At 39.2% G+C, this 23,246-nt stretch overlaps 1 protein-coding gene across 2 annotated transcripts; it reads right to left on the bottom strand.

Annotated features, from left to right (window-relative positions):
- Positions 1–1,477: 1,477 nt before the first annotated feature.
- Positions 1,478–23,197, bottom strand: GOPC (golgi associated PDZ and coiled-coil motif containing; the record flags this gene model as incomplete). 2 transcript variants are annotated; one of them, XM_083435221.1, is made up of 9 exons in its annotated part: positions 1,478–4,541; positions 5,328–5,508; positions 6,466–6,630; positions 7,002–7,097; positions 8,623–8,788; positions 9,699–9,874; positions 11,861–11,884; positions 13,946–14,110; positions 22,880–23,197. In XM_083435221.1, the coding sequence occupies 9 exons, from the start codon at positions 23,195–23,197 to the stop codon at positions 4,429–4,431; spliced, it is 1,404 nt and encodes a 467-aa protein (XP_083291347.1). In that variant the 3' UTR covers positions 1,478–4,428. The 2 variants fall into 2 exon arrangements, with proteins under 2 accessions (XP_083291347.1, XP_083291348.1); XM_083435222.1 differs by lacking the exon at positions 11,861–11,884.
- Positions 23,198–23,246: the final 49 nt, after the last annotated feature.

The raw sequence follows: 23,246 nt of genomic DNA, 5'->3' as shown, positions 1-23,246 counted from the left end.
TATATGCATTTGCATTTTTGTAGATTGTTACATTTTGCAACACAGGGGTTTGTGTTTGTTCGTATGTTAAAATCTGGCTGGGAGGCCCTGCTTGGCAACCTGCTGCCAAGTGATATCTATTCTGCGGTGACTTCAGAGACGGTCTTCTCTGGACTGGCCCCCTCCTTATGGAATGCTCTCCCCTCTGAGCTCTGACTGGCACCTTCTCTTTTTGTCTTTCAGGGCCAGCTGAAAACATGGTGCTTCCCCCCACACCCACTCAGGCTTTTGTAGGATGCTAGCTGTCGTTACCAGGTAATTTTAACGGGTTGCTGTAGTTATGTGCCTTATCTGTTCTTGTTTTATATTAAGATAGATGTTCTATTCAAATTGCATTAGCATACCATGCCCTGGACCGCTTGTGATGAAAGGCAGGTTGAAAATATTTTACATAAGCACTGTGAGAAGCTAAGACTGAGAAGTACTTTGGATCCCACTCAAGGACTTAACACACTTTGTCGTAGCGTTTTCCGAGAAGGAAATCTGAAGCGTTTGCTGCCACCTTCTGACATTTTTTAAATATAGACACAGGCTTTGAATTTCCTGGAATTCAAAGCTACATGAGAAATGGGAAAAGGTTAAAAACCAAAACCAGCATGCTAGATATATTTTGCTCTTCCTTCAAACAGGTTTTGTTTGCTGCTTAATGTCTGTGGCTTAATTAGACCTGTTACTTTAAGGAGATTCAGGGCCTCATGAGGCTGAAGATCTGCTCTATTAAATCACCCCTTTTAGTACAAGCAGCTATGGAAAAATCAGCGCAGCCTATTGTAGTCCGTGGCTTGCCATTGTTCACTTCCTTTCAATTAGAGGCAGACAGCCTGTTCCATAGATTTGGTGCTGAACAGGATTTTGTAAAACAATTCTTTTGCAGCTCTGGACATTTGTAAAAAAATTAAAAGCCAAGTTTATTTAAATTGCAATAGTTTACTATTAAAACACATGTTTCACTGCATTTGTTTAAATAAATGTGTGTTTACATGTTGAAAATGAAGATTAAAAATGCTCCTTCACAGGATTTTTAAAGTGCCTTTTGAAATTCATTTTCTCCAGTGAAAAAGAACTTCATCCTTTGGGGTGAATTCCTTTTTAAAATGAAAAGGAATTCACCCCAAAGGATGAAGTTCTTTTTCCTCAAGACTATATGGCCCAGAAAAATAAGAGGCCCAGAAGCTCAGACAATTATCAAGGGAAGGGGGAAGGGGGGGGGAGAATTCCAGAGTTGCCCAGCAGTCACACAATAACAATAATTCACAATAGCATCAGAGCAAAATTTCAGAGGTCTGGGCTTTCCCAAAGTGTGCCTAGACAAAACAATGATGGGAAGTGTCTGAGGGAATTTCTGTGCAGTTATTTATCAGTGCCATTTACAACCGTTCACTGACTTGTGTGCAGTGATACCGTCACAAGGAGAACAAAGCAGTACCAGCAAACAGTGTTCAACAATAGCCTGATTTTAATAAATAGTGAAGTTGTGCAAATGCAACAGAGAAAGGTTGTCTGCATTTTTGTCACTTCAGACAGAACAAAAGTATATCAAGCGGAGAACATGCTTCTTCGCTTGAGAGTGGAAAGTAACATTCTCTCACAGATAATCCCTGGATTACTGTTAACGAGGGATATAGGAAAGATCTTTCGATAGACTAAGATTCAACATGCTCAGAAATAGTGCAAAATGGAGCAAACATTGAAGAGAGTTCATTCTAAAAAAGGGGGATACCAGGTAATTTCTTTCGTGCATGTCCTACTGACACAAACAGGCTTGTGTAGGAACACTGTGCTCCTATGTCAACTCTCCATTTTGCTCCCCTTTAGATTCCCTAATGAAAAGCAATACACAGGGAATATTTTTGTAATATACACCAGAAAACATCATATGCTGCTTAACAGCCTCATATGGCAGGGCAAAGGCACATCCATGAACAACAGAAAATGCAGCCTTTCCAATTTCATGGCTTGCTTAAAATACTAGGCTTGCAATGGAGGCAGTATCATGGTTAAGATTACTTTAATATACAGTATTAAAGGAGCAGCTATAAAATTTTACTGCAAATCAAATACAGTTCCATGAGCAAAATGACACACAAAAATTATTTTATGAGCAACAGTTAAAGAATTTATAAATAGCAAAATCTTTGCATAAAGTATTTACATTTTAAAGATTTCTCTATAAACATATGTATATATATAGTGCACCTAGGAGAGACAAGTTTAACTGTGTTCTACAACACAATGGTTTTTTAACATTCAACATTAGGTTAACTGACATTACACTAAATGCCTTTCGCTCGCTCTCAATTTATGTACATTCTATAAAAACACTTACAAAGCTGTCATTTTACATTATTTGCACTCTCAAAATACATCTTTACATGTTACATTTTAATGGCCCGCAGAACAATGAATGGAAAGCAGGCGTTTCATGCTTTATCCTATTATAATAAAAGCTATTACATGGTTTTTAACTGTTTGCATATGGAGAGTATGCGCTCTAATAAGATATAGATACATACATACATATATATATACACATACACACATACACATAACTGAACAGTAACCTAGCCAAGACAACCCCCAATGGATTCTAAAAATGCCTTTGGCATTCAGGTGTAAAACTATTTTGCACATTTGGGGTTTAAAAAAATATACCGTAGTTCTGTAAAATACTAGGACTATTATACTGTAACAAATTTGGTACGTGATCCTGCACAGTCTTAAGTATCACCTGGCAAGATACAGGATGCACTCAATTCCCACTTGCTAAGGGCCAGTTGATCCAAACCTCTCAATGTAGCACAGCGTGGGTAACCAGTGACATGGCAAGCACTGCATTTATGGATGGAAACAATGATCGCTATGACACGATCATAACTGGAGAACACCTTCCACAAGGGATCTAATCACATGGAGTTCTGGTGGTCTACAGACTTTTAAACACACAACAGGCAACTGGGCAATCGCTTTCATGTTGCCTTACAACACTGCAATACATCTTAAAAAAACAGATGTAAAAATGGTATGATGAAGCATTCTCTGGACACAGCCTGAAGCAATCTGATGACTATTTAGCCACAGATTAAATGGTTTATTATGTATCCAACACTATCCTCCCATCTTAAGAGTGTCAAGTGAATCAGTTCCTATAGCAAAGGATTTAAATCAAAAATTTGAATCGCCCCTCTTAGCAACTCTCGTATAAAACCATGCCTACAGAGAATGTTTTGTAAACTTTTTGGACTGCATTAGAGGCACATTTTCATTCCAATGCACAGCAACCTTTACAGTTATCCATGTGGACGGGATATATGTGGAAATAGGTTGTTAAAGGATCTAAGGCATGATGTACTCCCATTCTGTGGATGAGCGACATTGTCAAAAGTGTAACAGTACTATTAGCCTGTAGGGCACAGAGCTCCTTTAGACAGCCCAGGGTCACATAGATGGCACTGTGTGGCAACTGTAAAAAATACTATGCAGTGGAAAGAATGGTCATCTAACTCCCTCCTAATTCAGTTCACACAGAATGGTAGCCACCCAATGATACAATTCTGTAAGTTGAGCATGCTACACTTAAGGGCAGACATAATTCCAAGAGGCCAATTTTACACTAATTTTGCATTTTAAAATTAACAGTATTCTGTTTAATACCTTTGGAGAATACTTCACATCCAGCATTGATTGGCAAGAGAGTTTAAAGGAATATATTTATATATATATGCTGCATTAAATAATGCTGAAAAACATCTCAGGAACAGATTACTAGGATCTATTTCAGAGATTTAACGTCACAATAAATATTTAGCAGCTAAAATGTTTTGTATGTGTATGTTTTAAACCAAACTTATTTTTGTATATTGTGAAAATCTGAAATGAATTGACTTTGCTGTTTACCTTTTTACAATGCACATTTTAAAAGCAACTAGGTAGGTCAGGAATATACCTCTGAGAAATCATGTCTCCCTTATATATGGTCATTAAAATCTATTCCTCTATCAAATGAATGCCAATTTTCTGCTTCTGCTATTAGTCAGAGGATCCAAGTGTCAAAGTTCTTTTGCTTTAGTCTATCCCTTTTATCATAAACAAGATCCAAAGTTAAATTCAAGAAAAGCCTTTGGAAACAACATGCTTTGGTGCTTATAATTCAAGGGAAATTCATCTGACATGCAACTTCTTAGAAAAATGGGAAATTTAACACATTTAGATACGCTCATAATGAAGCCCTGAGGTAACCAACAGAACAGCTTTTTTCCAGGCAACAGCAACACAGCTTCTCTTTATCCCTTTAATCATCCTTTATAATTTTAGGTGGAATTTTGAATGCAGAACGGTCTACACAACCTGTCTTGAGGAAGAGGTCAGTCCCACTGATGGTTAGGGGTGGTTTTAGGCTAAGCTTTCAGCAGATTGGTCTAGTTTAGATATAGTCTCTTCTGTTTCAACTGAATTTCCTAGGTCTCCATTTTCATGGCCATCAATACTTGCTTTCTTATCAAACACTGCAAAAGAGAGAAAAGAATGTTTGTAACATTTTATAGTACAGCACCCTAAAGTTTACAAACTGACCCACCCAACAATTTTTGCTGATAAGGAGAAAACATGCACCAATGCTGCACAGGAAGGCAGAAATTCCAAGACTTCTAGAAATGGACTGTATATAAAACAAGTTAAGAAGAATAGGGACTACTGCAGGCCAAACCACCTTTTCCCCATCTACATGTGCTCTTGCAGAGGGTTAGGAATTAATATGGCTCTCCACTTCCCCTCTAACAAGACCTTCCAACTAGTACAGAAACACCACACAAAACAGAAAATTCCAGTAACCAGCAAAACAAGGAAGTGCCTACACAATGCAGAGGCACCCCCAAGTTATGGGTAGGGATTTGGCAAATCCAGATTTTGAAAATTGTACTGCATTAATCTTTGACCATATGAAATCTTTAAATCACATCACAAAAATAGTCACCAAGAAAGAGGAAAGGAAGAATATACCTACAATTTCAAATCAAGAGTCTGCTTTATGGGAATATAGGGAAATATGGTGATATTCTGACAAAAATAGCAAAGGAAAACGATGAGCTGTCATTCTGCCCAAGCGTTATATTTGCCAAGAACATATATGGTTTAACCTTGCATGTTGTGACACAACTGCCTAACTGTCATCCCAATCTAAGGACAGATCATCCTAAGCATATCCAAACAATTGAATATAAATTTACAAAATCAAGTTTTACTTGAAATGTTGTACCTTAGTTATTAAAAAAAACCCAACCCAGAACATTTACCTTGCAATTGTTTGACATCTCCACATCCAGATTTTCTATTAGAAGCAGAGTTTCCACCTTCCTCCAATTCGTCAAGATACAGACGATAACGATGTCCACTCTCATCCTCATATTCTACATTTTCATCATCTGAGTCCACTTCTGGAGCAACGTACACAACTTCAAACTCAATTTCCCCTCTCTAGAATACAGAAATGAAGATTATGTTGCTTCTAAGAATGGGCAGTCCATTCAGAACACTTAAAATATGAAAACTCAGAACTATAGCTATACAACAGAATAGTAAAAAAAAAAATCCTAATATAAAAGAAAAGTCTTGCAATACATGCCTGCGGAGAATAGTCATCCAGATAATCCTTGCTGAAATAAGAACGTTTGGAAGGACTTTCTGGACACTTTGAAGCAAGGCCCAAAATGAATGGACTACTGCTCAACTTTAGTTTAATTCTGGATGTGACTTACATGTATGGAAACTGGGTTTGTTTGTTTTTTGAAAATGGCAATACAGACAATTTTAAGAGTCTCCAAAACATTCATCTGGTGAAACTTGCACTTTCAGTAATTGCAGAAGAAAACTTCACACAGAATGTTTGCCCTACCAGTGGTGGACCTCGGGTCTCAAATTTAAGTGGTGCCCTGTGTGACGCCCAAATTTGGTGCTCCCCACACCCCTTCTCATGTTCCATGCTAAATCTTAGTTGTGGCAACCCCTGCAGCGCCCAGTGCAACTGAACCGGTCATGCTCCCCTAAATCTGCCCCAGGCCCTATCTTAGAAACATAGGAAGCTGCCTTACACCAAGTCAGGTCCATCTAGCTCAGCCTTGTCTACACTGAATGGCAGGGGCTCTCCAGGGTTTCGGAGAAGGAATCTTTCCAAACCTTGTCGGGAGATGCCAAGGACTGAACCTAGGACCTTCTGTCCTTTGCATGCAAAGTATGTGGCTCCACTACTGAGCATCTGTATGCTGCCCAGTAATTAATAAACCCTTCCTCTTAGTGCTTGTGTTCAGACACACACAGTCATAGAGCTGAAATGGAGAAATGTCAGGAGGCCCTGCCCCAAATTATCGGCCAAACCCCACTAAATGTATATATGCATATTAACAGTTCAGTATTCATGATATAAAAATAAAATACCTGCTGCGAAAGAATAGTTACAGCTTCTTTATGTTTGGCATCTCTCAAATTTACACCATTTACTGCCAAAATGGCATCTCCAACATGCAGACCTCCACATCGATCAGCAGGCTGACCTGGGTGAATTTCAGAGATGAGGATGGGAACACCATGCTCCTTTCCACCCTATCACAATGACATAACACAAGTCAGGAGATTGCCACAATTTCAAAATGAATTATAGCCTAACACTGTGTATGTTCTTCACTGTAGATTTCAAAAGTGTTGAATTCATGCTGCTCTTCAACAAATAAGTATTTGCTGCTCTGCGTATTTGATGTATAGCACAGTTTATAATGCATTTGTAGCAGAGATTTCACAAAAGCATAATGAAAAATTTAAGTTCTTTCAGTTGCATTTATAAGAGAGTTACAAAAGCAAGCATCTGATATAGGTAACATGGGCCAGTGTGACACACAGGAAATATAAAATAAAATGTTAAGTATCTTGTTAGTAAACACTGAATCCTAGAAAAAGAAAATAAATTCAAATATTACGGTAATTGAAATGCCCAGTCCTTCGTGATCTTCTTTAACCAATAGAACTTTCCTTATGGGACCAACACCTTGACTCTTCTTTAAAGAATCTGGATCCTAGTTTAAAAAAAACAACAGCTATGACAATGCTTTTTCAAAGTTTTCCAGAGATTCACAGGACACTACTATCACTACAGACAAAATAATCTCTAAATTCAGAATGCTATAGACATTGCTGCTATAAGAAAATCACCTTTCTAAAGTAATCTTTAAAACACATGCACCTGAGCCCTATCCAATATCCGAGTTGATGTGGCGCAAGCAAAGGTTTTTCCTACATTGGCTTCAAGATAAGCAGAATTAAACAAATTTTGGGCACTAAAAAGCAGTTAGAGAAAACCCTTGTTACAGTTCTGGAAGTCACAGCGATGTTCCAGAAGTTGATGGATACAAACTTCCATTTTGATGGGGTTTAAGAGGTTGGAAGAAGTCCCGCCACCCTCACTTCCCCTTTCCACAGTACCAGAGCAACAGGCCTTATAACTTCCAGCACCACAAGTGTTTTTTAACTGAAAGTTTTTTAGGTTGTTTTGGGGGCCCAGTTTAGGGCCTGAAAGGTTGTAAACAAAAAAGCAATGCATTCCTTTGTGCCAGCACTATAAACTCCATGTGTTTCACCACCTCTGAGCAACAGGTTGCATGTTCAAGAGCTTGGGAGACTCAGTATGCAGTGCAGAAGATAGGCTGAGACAGGAAGGACCAAAGTTCAAATCACCACTCAGTCATGAAGCTCACATGCTTATTATATTCCAGACACTAAATCTCAGCCCAGCCTACTTACAGGGTTATTGCAAAGATCAAATGGACTATCCTGAGCTCCAGAATTTAAAAGCAGAATGCCTAATAAGATTCTCACATCTATAAATTAAGGGTGATGTGGATGTAAATGCTGTGAACCCTCTCAATATTGAATACCTTTTTTTCATTTACAGCACAATCTTAACTGTGTTTACTCAGAGATAAGTCCTATTGACTTCCAAGAAGGATTACTCCCAGGTAAATAAAGTAATGACTGCAGCCTATGTCACTAACTAGGATTCACTTAGTCCAAATCCCAATACAGAATATTGTAATTATTCCTTAAGTTTCATATACAGTTGTACCTTGGAAGTCAAATGGGATCCGTTCCAGAAATCAGTTTGATTTCCAAAATATTTCAAAACCAAATCACAGCTTCTGAAGCTGTGGAAGCCCCATTGGACGTTCGGGTTCCAAAAGAACGTTTGCAAACCGGAACAATCACTTTCGGGTTTGCGGTGTTCGGGAGCCAAAACATCTTGAGTTCCAGGGTGTTCGACAACCAAGGTACAACTGTATGTACAATTTCAACATTTCTTCCCCTTGACTATTGAGGCGAGTTAGTAAAAAAAAAAAGAAAAACGCACTCTTTACACGCACTGTGATAAAACAGTGTTGTAATTTAATCTACAAAAAATGAAATTCCTTTTTTCTGCCCCATTGATCTGAGCCATAATAAGAATTTCAGTTTTGAATGGCAACAGATATATTAATATATCCAATGTCGGCATACATTTAAAGGTACAAACATTATATTGACAAATGTTGAAAACAAGAAGCTTACATGTCCTGGGGGTACTTGCATGGGTCGCTTTAGATCATTACGACCACGACATGCCCTGATCACAGTTTTATGCCGGTGCAGATGGATTTCAGCTTCCAGCTGGTTCCAGAGTTTATCATGAGCAGGTCCTTTCATATCTCTGCCTAGTAACTGAATTTGCTGAACCCTACATAATGAGAAAAGAACATGATATCTATGAAGTGAGAGGTTCAAATGACTCTTTGATTTGCTCTCCCAGTGCCATGTTCTCAAGTGGCTTACAGTCACTGCAATAATAGGGAAAGAAAGTGGGGAGGGTGCCATACCATACCCTTCCACAACCAAGCTTAAGGCTGCTTCCACATTTGGCATTTAATGTGGAACAGACATGCTTTGTTCACTCACTTTTTAAAGAGTATTTGCATAATGTCATGGGTAAAACATCCCCCTCACATTTTACCTGCAGACTTTTTCCAGAGCTAAAAAAATCACTCTATGGCTGAGCTGTGCAATTTTCCCAGGTACAGATGGCCTAACTGCCACTCTGGCCAGTTAAACTGTTCTTCCTTCTACGTGATCCATTTTTCTTCTCCAGGAATCAAGTCAATCACTTAAAACCTTGGTTCAGATAGCACTGTCTCTATATCTGTTTCTTCCCCCTTCCCCCTGTATTCATGATCAGGGGTGCAGTGAGGAGGGAGTATTTAAACCACCCACACAGGTCCTAATGAAAATAACCCCCTTCCAATGTTTCAAGCTCAGGAAAGGGGAATTGTCCACTTTACTACATAAAGTTAGAATCTGGGAAGCAGAATTGCTATTCTACTTCCAGCTTGAAGCAGAACTAGAATGATTGCAGAATGCTAAATTGCCCATGTTTGGAAGAATCCCAAGTCTGACCTTGTGAATCCAGGTCCTTATTTCTCCCACTACAGATAGTTTTTATACCTGTTCAGCACTATCCTGATAAGCTCTTATATTCTACTCTTCCACATCCCCCATATGGTCCAAACAAATACCCTGAGATCAGGCATGTCAACTCCTAAACAACAATTCTGTCCCAAATGTCCATCACAAGCTACTGAATTTTTACACACCTTCCAGCTAGCTCTTTATCTAAATATTTGGCTGCGAGTCTTGCCCCATATACTTCAGCCTGAAGCACAGCTATGTGTCGACGAAGTGCCTCATTTTCCTTCCGAAGTAGCTTCACTTCAGCTTCAAGTTGAGCTTCTTTCACCTTTTCTTTCTTGTTGGCTTCAAGTTCTCTCTCCTGGCGAAGTAAAGACCCTGGTTATTTTAGCCACAAGCTAAACATTCCTATTATGTGGATATGAAAACTGCAAGCATCTTTAGTCTAACCTTAATTTCACAGAAAAAACCATGACACACAACATTTAGATACAATCTGCATGTACACATTTACAACGGTTTTGCAAGTGAGTAGAAAAATGTTCATGCCACAAAGCATTTTACAAATCTTAATGTTTTACATATCTAACTGCATCACAAGGCAATTTGAGGGACAAGTCTGGAAAGCTACATTTGTTCAAGAAGAACTAACTACAATTGAGCTATCATAATGTGAAAGTGTTTTTATGACACAGCAGCTAATTTAGGATAATACAGCATGGCACTGCTTATTAAAAGAATTGCAAATATGAAGAAGAAAGGCAACTAGTTGGCTAAAATTATGTATATTTTAGACACATAGCAAGCATGTTAAATGAACTGATGAAAATAAAATAAGCTTCTTTAAAAATAAAGTGGTTTTTTAAACACACAAACATAATACCCAGCATTTCTGTTCCAAGGCATATTTAATTGCCAGGGAACAACACAGAGATAAGACTTAAGGAACTGGGGCTTTTTATTTAGGAAAAAAGGTAGGGAAGGGAACAAAGCATGAGAAAACTTTAATAAATATGAATAGTGTATGTCAGGGAAGAGTTAGAAGTTTTCAGTTTATCAGAGGGAGAAAGCATTCCCCAAGGGGGGAGGGAGAGCAGTGAATCTAATAGAAGGGAGCAAGAGGAACAACAGGGAGGGACTGGCTGTTCACAGGAAAGGCAAGGGTTAAGTTCTAGCTCAGATTCGGAGGAGAGGAGATACAGGCCAGCTCTAGCCAGGAGGTTAGAAAAAAGAGCGGGAAAACGAAGGGAGAGGCGCCTTCGCCATTTTGAGGGTGGCTGGTCATGGAGAAGCAGAGCTCAGAAGGTATCTGAAATAAGTGACTCTGAGGAAGAATAGTTAAAGTTGAGAACCGTTTATAAGATTGTTTTGTTAATACGCAATAAAAAGTTTTATAAAGAACAAGAAGCATTTGTGTGGTGATCTGAAGAGGACAACGACCAGTCCTGACAGTGTAGTAGAGAAAGTAAAGAGAGAATGTATTCCCTCTCTATCCTCCCCATTCCTAATGGACAGAGTGGATATCACCCATTGTTTACACTACAGAAAGGTACAGGAATGGAGAAATGAAGTTTTCCTGATTAAAATTGAAATACACTAGAAAAACCACACTGAATCTCACAATTTCTTGTCTATATTCCAATAGGATTTATAAAGGTTTCTAAGTATCTATAAGTTTAAAAAATTGCAAGTTCATGAACTACTTTCATTTTTAATTTCTGCACATATATCATGGCAGCCCGGGCAAAAATATACCATCGTGCCATTGGCTTTTGGAATGCAACCGCTGAAGGGTAGGTAGGAATATAACACTACATAAATATACCATCGTGACATTTTTTTTTAAAAAAACCATGCTGTTTTACATATAGGTATTCTTAAAATACTGTGGATTCTGGACAAAAAAACAGACAAACATTTTAGGTTTCACTGCACTTTGTGTGACGTTTTGGTTCTTGAACAGCTGACTGCCATGCCATATCACAGCTGATTTTATTCAAAGCCTGAGTGCATCACAGAGTTAGTCGCTTGGATCTCTGGACTGCGATCAAAGTCAATCTTTAATAACCTGCTACATTTAGACTCAATTCCAAGCTTTACTTCAAAATTCCCACATTAGTCATAGCAATCAACAGCAGCAATACAAACATGCACGTTGAGTGGAAAAGAGCATCAAATCTAAAAAGAATACTGAACATAAACAGGGACTTGGCTAAGAAACTGTGGAAAGGAAAGAATCTAGCAGACATTCACTGGCACTAACTCTCCAGGCTAATATGCGCAGCTCTGCAGAAAACTACTGCACTGCTTTGAATTAAACACAGATGAAGACAGCCAGTGAACTTACCATATCCTCCACAGAAGGGGCAGACTTAGGATGAGAGAAAAAAAGTTTAGTAATTAGAAATACTGGCCCAAAAATTTTTTATCAAAATTATAAGGCCATACATCGACAAGATTCTCAATCTAAGCAGTAATCAAATTGTATGATCCATGGTTACAAAGAAGACAGTTACTATAAATACTTGCTCATTGAAAATGGAATTTCTCTCACACTGTGAAATGGGGAAATGTCTCCAAATAAATAGAAACTGTGATTTTACTAGCAAATAATCGAAGCCTGCACTGCAACAAGCATTCTTTTTTTAAAAAAAGAGATGTGAATACTGGTGGGGTGAATTTTAAAAGAAGACTGGTCTGGATATTATCTTTTTTCAGTTCCTCTTCCTTCTTTTTCATGGGCACAGTCATCATCTGATATGGTTTGAACAAGAACTAGCAGGAACTGAAAAACAAGTATGCCTTTCCAGCTAACAATGAGCAACAGATTTTGTACGTTATCACACCTTTTACATAAACTAAGCATTTCCTACAATACCCTCAAAAAGTTACTTATATTTGTTTCTTGGCAAAATGAAGATTTATACTTTTGATTGACCATCTGATTTTAAATCAAACAATCAATCACTTCAAATGTATGTCTGGAATTCAGATTGCTACTCAGGTTCATTGATAAGACCTGTACTAGCCCACTTGAACTTTTGATTTCTTTAGCCAACCACTGTGTGGGAATAGGATGTTGGACCAGATAGACTTTTGGTCTGATTCAGCAGAGCTCTAATGTCCTCATGGTGCTTTGGAAACTCCCCTTGGTTTCAAATTGTAAATTGCTAGGTATACATGTGTTCCTATAAAGGGGAGGGGACTTTGGGCTCACAAAACTTATTTCACAGTTCTTAATTCTAAGTGTATGTGAATAAAAGGCTAAGATACAGTAGCCCAAAATTTGTTGACTCTAGCCATGAAGAAAATCTCATGCAGCCCCTAGCACACTGGAATTCGACTGACTAGATAGTTCATTAAATACATGATGTGCTACTATAACTGGACAAGCACTTAGAAAGCTCCTATCCAAATGTGTGCCTCAATTCCATAATGCTGAATTCAATCCACAAAAATAGGAGATGCAAAAATCCTCCTCTAAAAACTTCTATGACAGTGGAATCCTCTACATCAGGGGTGGGGAATCTTTTTGGCCCAGTGGGCCAGTTCTCTATCTCCTCCACCCCAATGGGGTGGTCAGAGCTACTCATTAGTCATCAACTAACATCATAATGACATCAGTTGATCGATACCTGTCAAAGCTCAGCACTTCCCCAACACCTGGCTATCAGCTGGTTGCCTTGTGCTAGGGAAGCGCTGAGAACAGGTCTTGGAAAAAGAGTTGCACAGCACTTCCCAAATCCCCAAAATGATTGTTGGGCCTTTGGGAAGTGATGCACGAAGCGCTTTGTAATCCCTGTTCTCAGCACTTCTTGGGCACTTTGTGCAGTGCTTCGGAAGGATCCAACAACCAGCAGCTTGTCAGACACTTGCATAACAGGTCACAAGGCGTACAGTCTCTGCAAAGCCCCTTTTGGTCAAGCACCACCTTTATGTGTTCCACATGTGATTTCATATGTGATGCCCAGTGTAGGGAAGATGGCTTGGCAGGTCAACTGGATAGTCTTGGCAGGCCAAATTGGGCTGATGGGGGGGGGGGGCTCCACTTCATTTTACATCTCTAGCTAATAGATTTCACAGTCTCTTAGGTAGCAAGCCTAACCATGGCAAGTGACATTCAGATAAACTAGATAAACTGCTTCCTAGATAATACAGAAAGATGGAAGATGAATTCTATGAGCACACATGCATACAAATAAAATACCGCATTTATTCTAATCTAATGCTCACCTTTTTTGGCCAAATTACATTGGGAAAAATCGATTCAATGGCACATTTACATTCACCAGCAAATACTTTTTTTGGTTTAAAGGTTCTGAAAATTGAGGTGTACATTAGATTTGATAGCACATTAGACTCGAGTAAATACAGTAGTTTGGAGTAACAACTCTGATGTAAAAAATAGGTCCTTCCTGTTACTAGTACTCACCAACTTTGCTTTTATTGTCCCCGAATCAACACTCTGACCAGTTTTTGCATGGAGTTGAAGCTGGATGGCATGGAGTTGTAATAGTTGATCGTGCACCTCTTTTTCTAATACTGCTTTTTCAGCCCGTGTTTCTATCAGTTCTGATTTCATGTCCACTAGCTGTGCCTGGAACATAAGTTATTCAATAATCCACATGATTAAAAAGTCTATAGAACAAGATATTTTGACTCTGGATGTTTTCTGTCCTTCAAATTAGTGTAAACCATCAGCTTTTAAAACAAACAAATAACACAGGTTTCTTTACATAGTCACAAAACCGCTTAAGAAGAAGTTTTTTCAATCTGTGCAAGCTTGAATCCTAAACACAGATTGAATCAAACTGATTGATCAATAACGGGAACAGAATATTATGGAATAAACTGAAAAAGTGAGAAGATTCCACCCTTTAATAACATGTTGAAATCCTGTCATACAGGAATAGTGGTCATTTATACACAATGATATTAAGGAACAGACCTACCGAGTCATAACATATATGGAATGTTTGGCACAACCAATCAGAAATATATTACATACTGAAAGAGAAAAAGAATGTTCATGCTCAAGTTCCAAGCAAGTTTGAAAATCATATTCTAACAGTTAGAATGGTAAAATTCTAAGGTTAATGACAGTTAAAGATTTAGCATAACTGCTAGCTGATTAATGTGTTTCAGCAATGAAAGACCTCTAGCTGGAAATTAGCTTTTGCTTTCTGCTATGTAAATTGTTTAATATCAGAGGCCTTTTAGTTTATCTAGTAAGCCTTAACATTCAACTGGGCATCAACAGCATACAAATATATGATTCAGTTAATATCCTGTGATCTTTTAACACAGCTAACAGTCAATTGTTTCCTGCTTGTTTATTCTTACTGGTATGTCAGTCTACAACAGGCTTCCTCAAATTCGGCCCTCCAGATGTTTTGAGACTACAATTCCCATCATCCCTGACCACTGGTCCTGCTAGCTAGGGATCATGGGAGTTGCAGGCCAAAAACATCTGGAGGGCCGAGTTTGAGGAAGCCTGGTCTACAAAATAGTAGTGGATTACCCTAAACCTTACTGTGCTTTAGGAAAACCTGGAGGAATGTAATAGCTTTTACCTTAACTGTTTCTTGATTTTATGGTTATTGCTGAAGAGTGTGTGTGGGTGGAAGAAGACCAACCCCCAAGTACACTAAGCATTGTTAAACTGTAGCATAACACATTTACAATTTATCACTGCAAGAAACGAAAGGCTATAGTAGTCTAAACAGTGGTGTGTTATAATTCATAATCACTATTTTCCTTTATGTTGATTATTCTTTCATAGCTGTAAGAGCTTAGAAAAGACAGTCCGCCAATTGCAAACAATAATGACTGAGCAAGTCTTGCTGATATAATTGCCATCTTGCGCAAACATACAGTCTAGATGTACAATTTGCCAACAGGAAGTCAAATGCTAAAAACTGACTTGTTGCTTACAACTGTTTAGCAAAACTGATCTCCTCTGAACTAAATGGGGGGGGGGGAGATTGGACAGCTTTAACAAGATTTATGTGCACATTTCACTTCAGGAATCACTAAGATGGTTAAAACTGTATTATTTAAAAAGATTTTTTTTATCCTACCATTCAACTTAAGGGTTTCCAAGGCAACCACATGAACTACAGGGTATAGTAAGTAATGCTTTTAGAAGTGCTAGGCTCCATATGAAAATTGGGAGATTATACTTTGCCAGTAACTGATTCCAGTGAGGGAAAGTGTATTGGGTGTATTGTAAATTTTACTTCTCATTAATATTGATTATTGCTGGAAGTTGTTCTAAAATACAATTTTTAAATCAACTTCAATTCCTAGACTTCAACAAACTTTTAATTATAACATAAACTTACATACAAATAGGGTTTGATCCATCACTTTTTATCTATGGATGTGTTACTGATTTGATTCAAAGAAGAGAAAGAAGGTACATTTGGAAGCATCAATGCATCAGAAATAGAGTAAGAAATAAAAGACAGCATTGATGTTCTCTAATCGCCTTCAAGCTATTAATATGTTTAGAACATCAGTGTCACTATTTGTCAAAATATTTCTAACTTGCTCTATTAGCAGTTGATCTCAGGTTGGAATATACCTGTAAAACAATCAATAAAACAATCCTTGAAATTAAAAAACCATAAAGCACTAGCTATATTCAACACAAAGTCTAAAATGCTTGACACCAACAAACAGCACAAGCAGGTCAAATACTGAACTACTCTCAAAATGGCCCAAAAGTCAAAGAAAAAAGTAAGGTTTAAATTTGTGCCAATTTACAGTCAATATCAGTGTCAGGAAGGCGGGGATTCCATAATTGGAGCACCACAACAGAAAAGGATCTCTCCTGCATCTCCACATAATGTTCAGCTTCCAGGGGAGGGACACACAAGAGAGTACCCTATCCAACCTAGCAAATGTTAATTCTCAGGGAGAAATATATGGAGAGGGGCAACCTTGCAAGTACTGAGGTCCCGAGCCATTTAGCGCTCTAAGTGTCATCATTAACACATTGAAAGCAGACAGGAAGCATTTGGCAGTCAATGTAATTTCTTTATGACCAGCCATAGATGGATTATATGAGAGACTTTCAGTGGCAATCTTGCTGCTGGCTTCTGTCCCTTTTGTCATCTTCAAGAGCAGCCCCATGTAGAGCACACTGCAATAATCTAACTGCAAAGTTACAAAAGCAGACACCCTTATGACTAGACTGCTTCTGTCTAGCAACAGTCAACTGGCAGGTCAGTCAAAATTTGCCGAAACTGCTCCAAGCCACCAAAGCTCTTAAGCTTTGAGTGGCAAGATTGAATATAGAGTACTCCCAGCCTACATTCTTGTTCCTTCAGGACTGCAGTCCCATCTATAGACCAAGTTGATCACCTAATTTCTGAAATCAAAACCCACCAATCCACTGAGCCTCCATCTTGTCAGGATGCAGTTCCAGTTTACTGGCCCTCATCCAGTCCATAACAGCAGGCATATAGCTATAGACATCCAGGACTTGCACAACCTCACCTGACTCAGATGTCATGAAGAAACACAGCTGGGTATCAGCAGCATACAGCACACCATAATCAGCACACCAGCTGCAAAAGTTCCTGTGACCTCTCTCAATGGCTTCATAAAGTTGTTAAATAGCACAGGGGGCAGAATAGAACCCTGTGGTCTCCCACAGGGCAGAGCAGAAGTTCGTCAATACTACATTATGGAACCTATCCTATAAGTAGGAATAGAACCATGATAGTACCATGCCCCAAACATCTATCCCACAGAGCTGATATGTGCCATTACAGGCAAGGGTTGAGAGCACCTGTAGTTGGTTGGATTCACTGATTCAATCGTCTCATCCACTTCCTCAGAAAACACCAACCAAAGCTGATTCCAAGATACCGGAACAGACAGTACACTGGACAGCTCCACAGATATTGCAACTTGACACTATAGTTGGGACAATAGGATACAAGCAACCTTTTCTTCCAAGTGTTTAACAAATTTATCACAGCAAATACCCAGGGATCCAATCCACTTCCTTCTAAGTCTGACTACAACAGACTCTTTACTACTTAGAACCACTCTGCTCGATGATACTGCAATGGATGAAGCAAAATAAGTCCTTTAGACATGGCACTGTGCTCAGTCATACTCAATGAGGGATCTCCACCATCAAACCAATCTAATGAGGAGATGGTCTCTCCATAACAACAGTGTTAATGGACAACCATCTCCCCAAGAGTTTGGATCCCAGCAGAAAGGAAATTCTATCTTGTATCACCGCCTTAGATGACCAGGGGGCGGGCGTAGAAGAGCTTCTGAAGAGAAGATCACTTGGGAGTGGGCAGAGCTGCAGGGTTGTTGTGAGGACCTCTGTGATAAATTTTGCACAATAAAAAAAAAGGTTACAGAAATAAACAGCAATATGCTTACAATACCATACCATTCTGCAAAAACAATTTCAAACCAGAACTTTAAAAACCATACCCACATGAAAGGGACTCAGCTTAGCATATCACTACATCCTAAGCCACACTAGAAGAACAGACTGTAATGCAGATCACTTCAGAGAAGGAAGGTGACTACCTTTTACAAAATATCAAATTCATCAGTCTCAACTAATTTATTTTTAGAAATCAGCTATTATCATCAGGATCCTCTGAAGAGAATAACTGAAAGCAACTTATCTAGCCTACCAACACACATTTTTCAGTAAGGTAAGTACCAGCTGAAGAATACTTTATTTTATTTTTACCCTGAAAGTTTAAAGTGATGTGCCTAAGGGAAACCTATTTTAACTCTATGTACATATTAGTTAAAGCATTTGTTTGGTTCTTTTAAATTCAGAATACAACTTCAAAGGAAATACATTACTAAAGCTTATAATATTATGAACAAAAAAAACATTGAGAAAATGTTCATAATACAACTGAGGGTCATTCGATAAAGCTGATTGGAGGTTCAGGACAAAGGCACTTTTTCACATATCATACGAATGACCTATGGATTCACAAGATTTAGTTCTGGGCAGATGTTAAAAATGGTTCACTGTGACTACCAGGTTGACTCTCATTATCATAAGCTGAGGAAAAACAGCTCTGCATTAAAAAGGCTTCCAAGGCTTGTGTTAGGGTCACTCTCCACTCATGTGCCCAGCTGTGACCAAACACAAACCGAGATACACTCAACTGGGACCTTTAACTGCGCACTGCAGGAAAAGGTTGGTAATGGGAGGCATGCTATCTTCCAGCTGTTTCCCTTTATCACTTATTTCATTGAAGAACTACCCTGGTGTTCTTCAGAAGTCTATAGACATAGATCTAAAACCACCATTGCAATGGAGCAAATGTACAGTTGATATTCATTTGCAGCAGCATGGAAAAAAATATTTCCTCAAGGTAGCACTCTGTTGTAAGGATATCACATTTCCCTGGCACCTTCAAAACACAAGATTTTATAACAACCATTTCCATATAGCTCTATAACAGAAAATGACAGCTGATGAGTGACCTAACTGCTGCCTTTTCTATGCACTCTCTTGTTTTCTGAATTTCTTTTTAAAACCTGTTGTTTATGAAAAACGTGTAACTTAGATTTTGAGTGCTTCCCCCATACTACTCATGGCATACTTATAGGAGAGGGAATAGTGAACACGAAAAAACTATCTTTTTCCTCACACGACTTCACAAAAATGACTAGTAGAAAATTAAACAACTGAATAGGATGGTCAGGAAGTTAACAGTGGGGCTGCCTACCAAATCTCTGCTGAGAGAGCGTTCCACAGAATGGGAATGGCAACACTAAATGTCTGGACCCATAGTTGAGACCAGTAAGGCTTCAGAAACATGGGAAACAACTAACAGTACTAGGCAACCAAGCTGGGAAATAAGAGTGCAGGTGGTCATTAAGATATCCTGGACCTAACTTGTTCACGGCTTTGCAAATAATAATATGAAGATTAGACATACAATTTGAAAAACAATGTACTAATCTATAAAATATTAATAGTATTTCAATAACTTTTATTAACAAAGGCTTTGTGAGTCTTCTTCAAAAGAAAGGTATAAGTTCATTTGTAATAACTTAGCTTCATTGGGGTATATTCAGTGATGGCTCTGCAGTAGCAGAAAGCACTTTTGCAATTCAGGATACATGATTTTCTTTTATTCTCCCTACTTACTGCAGACCCCTGGAGCCCTTTAAAAGCTGCTCATGGTATGGGGGACCTTCAGGTATAATATGAGACATGTTATAGAAAGCTACAGCAGATACAAGCATTTGGCAAAAAAATTACCTTCCACAAGTGAGAACCAACACTTAACACAAACTGCAGTGTTAATTTGGAATATATAGAATTGTGATGCAAGAATACTTGGGGAAAAGCAAAAAAGATAACATGATGATCTCACTATGTCCTGAGCACAGTTGACTTCTACAGTCAGAGTACTGGGCTTCTTATAAAAAAAATGACAAAAGGAAAACATTATAAGCTAGCTTTAAAAATGAACTAGTATGCTGAAGTCACATTATAAATTGATGACAATCACTTGTTCAGACAAGAGTAAGTTCACATTACTATAGAATAACTAGGATTTCAAGAGTGGACCAGTTTCTAAGTTCTATCTTAAAGCCTAATGTTACTAAATAATGGCATTGCAGCTTACTAGACAGATGATCTTTTGCAATATAAGGTGCTGGAACTTCAAACGTACCTGAGGTTTCAAAAACACTTTTTTCACATAGAGAATCCCAGGATGAATCTCTGGTCTCTTCAGTTAAAAGGGATTGGGAGCAGCAGGTAATGTTAAAGACTATCAATCTGAAACTCTGGAGAGACTGCCAGTCAGAGTAGACAATACTAGGCTAGACAAAGAAATAGTCTAACCTGGTATAAGGCAGACTACCAACATTTATTTTGAGCACAGTCCTATTAGAAACAGAGTTGGAAACTTATCAGGTTAACAGGGTTAAAATGGCAGCAACATTAGAGTCTATTTTGTATTGTTTTTGTTTTGCTTTATATATGTCTGCCTTGTGTTTTCATTGTACATCACTTTGAAACAATTGTATAGAAAGTGATTAATAAACTGATAAGAACATTAACCCCAATATTTGAAACTATTAAGATAAGGATGGGGAACATTTTTTTGGCCACATTCCCTCTTGGCCAATTTTCTGAGGGCCAAGACAAATGTGAGCATGTACCACACATGCAGACTCTCACTCTTCACACCCCAAGCATCTGCCTTGGAAACTGCAGCTCCACAAAGCCTCCTCATGCAGCTCAAAAAGAGCCTCCTCATACATGACTGCCTATAGAAGGCGTTGTTCTATCCCAGGGGTGGACAACTCCCAAGAGACTGTGATCTAATCACAGAGACTGGCAGTGATCTACCCCCTGGGGGTTCAGGTCAAAGTTGTTGAGCTTTTTTTTTAAGGAGGAAGGAAGCCTTGGGGTTTTTTTGGGGGGGGGGAGGAGAGAGATCTGCCTGTTGGACGTGCCTGTTCTAATTGCTGTAGGGGGGAGGGAATGCTGCAGGCATGATCAGGAGCAGCAGCTGACCACATCCAGTCCATGGGCTCCCTGTTCTTCATCCTATTTATTAAGATATGAACTTCATAAGATATGAACTTCATTATATGTGCACTGTAAACAATTCTGAATCCTATATCTGCTTATAAGTCCTTAAACATAACTGTTATAAGATTTAGTGAGTGGGAAAATTAGAGCGAGAAATGGGAAGGAGTCTACTGCACTGTGGCCCAGCTACAACACCTTAATCTTAGTTAATGATCATCTAAATCTCTGCAGCCCTTACTTATTTTGTCTGTCCTCTAAAGAGATCTAGAAGACTTGTTCTGGTGAAATATGAAGATTTTCTACCTGAAGAAATAAAACAGACTACCAATGTTTCTTATGGACATGGTCCTATTCTGGATGAAATTTTCTGCACCATAGTAAAATCCTGGAATTGTGTGTAATTCAGACTTAACCTATACAGCATTGCTCTACAACTGTTACTGAATGATAATAATCAGACTGATACATTTTATTCTAACATGCTCATACCCATGCCTGCTACTACTTACTATCGTATGTACTTAATTTTTTGCATGTTGTTTGTAGCCACTGTCTTGTCCATAATAGTACTTATAATTTGGATTTAGCAGCCCAATACTATAAAGTTGTGAGAGATAGTTATTTGTTCCATCTAACAAAATATAATATTTCTTCCATAGCATACTGCAATTACTGTAATAATACAGGCTTAATTATCAATGTAAATCAATGAATAAATTGTAATAACAGCTCCTGAAAAAAGATGGAAACAAGTTTATAACAAAATGCTTATTTTGTCATGTTATGATACAGACTACATTTGCACTATGTATTTTTCTCAATACGACTGCTTACACCATATTGGCCGGGGCTTATGAGATTTTGAATTTAACAGTGTCTGGTGGGCCACAGGCTCCCAGCCCTGCCCTACACCTTGATTTTTGCAGTGTGCTCACATAGACTTGTGACTTAAGTATTTCCTTGTCCCTGCTCTGTCCACATTTCATGCCAAAAAAATGAATCCTACACTCTAACAGCAAAGTATAAAATTTGAGAGCTGGTGCATTTGAAAAAGAGACAATGTGTTTGAGAGAAGACAGGCATAGGTAATATCTAATTCTAGGTTGGAATTAAAGTGGGTCACAGGTCTGGAAAAAATGAAGACCACTCTGATACAGAGCATGTATATACAGATTCAAAGCATGCTCTACCACTGAGCCAGTGAGGTCATGGGTCATGTTTGAATCTCACATTAGCATGTAACAGACACATTTAAAAGTTCGAAATCCAAAGAGACTCCAAATCTGGAAAACTACATAAAACACCATTTTTTATTAGATATTTGATTTCTGAAAGCCTATACTTATCAGAAGCTGGGCTTTCAGCACATTGTTTCTGCCACACCCCCTAACATTACCTCCTACTACACTGAGCTTAATTTTTAGCCAGTCACCGAAACCGTAATAACTTTTGCCTACAAGGAAGAGCCATAGACGAACACCCTTGCTCCCTCCTTGACGGCAAGGTTTCCAAGTCTCTACCGCAAGGCCAAGACGCTATGCACGAGTTGATGGAGGCGCCTGTGTCCTCACAGTATGGGGCAGGTGACACTGCTTTGCCTTGGAAGTTGGGGGAGGGGGGTTCGCCATTTATTCCCATTTCAGAGATAGGAAACTGAGGGTGTGGCCATGATTTGCTTCCTCCAAGTGCCTCTGAAGGGGGAAAGAGAGAGGGGAAACCCGAGCGTCTCCTCCGTCCCGTTCCCCGCAAGAGAGCCCACAGCGGGCGGGGGGGGGGCAGCTATTCTCTCCCGCTCCACAAATTCACCTCGAGCTTGTGGTTGATCTGGTAGACGGTTTGCGCTTTGTGGCAGAGCTGCGCGAAGCAGGAGCTGAGGCTGGTCATCTTCTGCCTCCCCTCGTAGGTGATGTCCGCCTGGTCGGGGTCGATCTCGCCCAGCAGCAAGTCCACGTCCACGAACGCCTTGTCGAACTCCTTCTCCAGGACCTCCAGCCAGCGGAACATCGACAGGCCGCCGCCTGCACCGGGAGACGACGACGAGGAGGAGGCCGCCGCCCCCGCCCCGCCGCCGCCACAGGCCCCTGAGCCCGACCCCCCGCAGGAGCCCACTCCCACGCCAGACATTGTGACCCCTCGGCGGGAGACGCCTCCGCTCTTCCAACGAGCCCTGCCG

The sequence above is a fragment of the Podarcis tiliguerta genome, assembly GCF_965153285.1.
Source record: "Podarcis tiliguerta genome assembly, chromosome: 3".
NCBI classification, from domain to species: Eukaryota; Metazoa; Chordata; class Lepidosauria; order Squamata; family Lacertidae; genus Podarcis; species Podarcis tiliguerta.
This window is presented reverse-complemented; position numbering and strand designations above follow the sequence as displayed.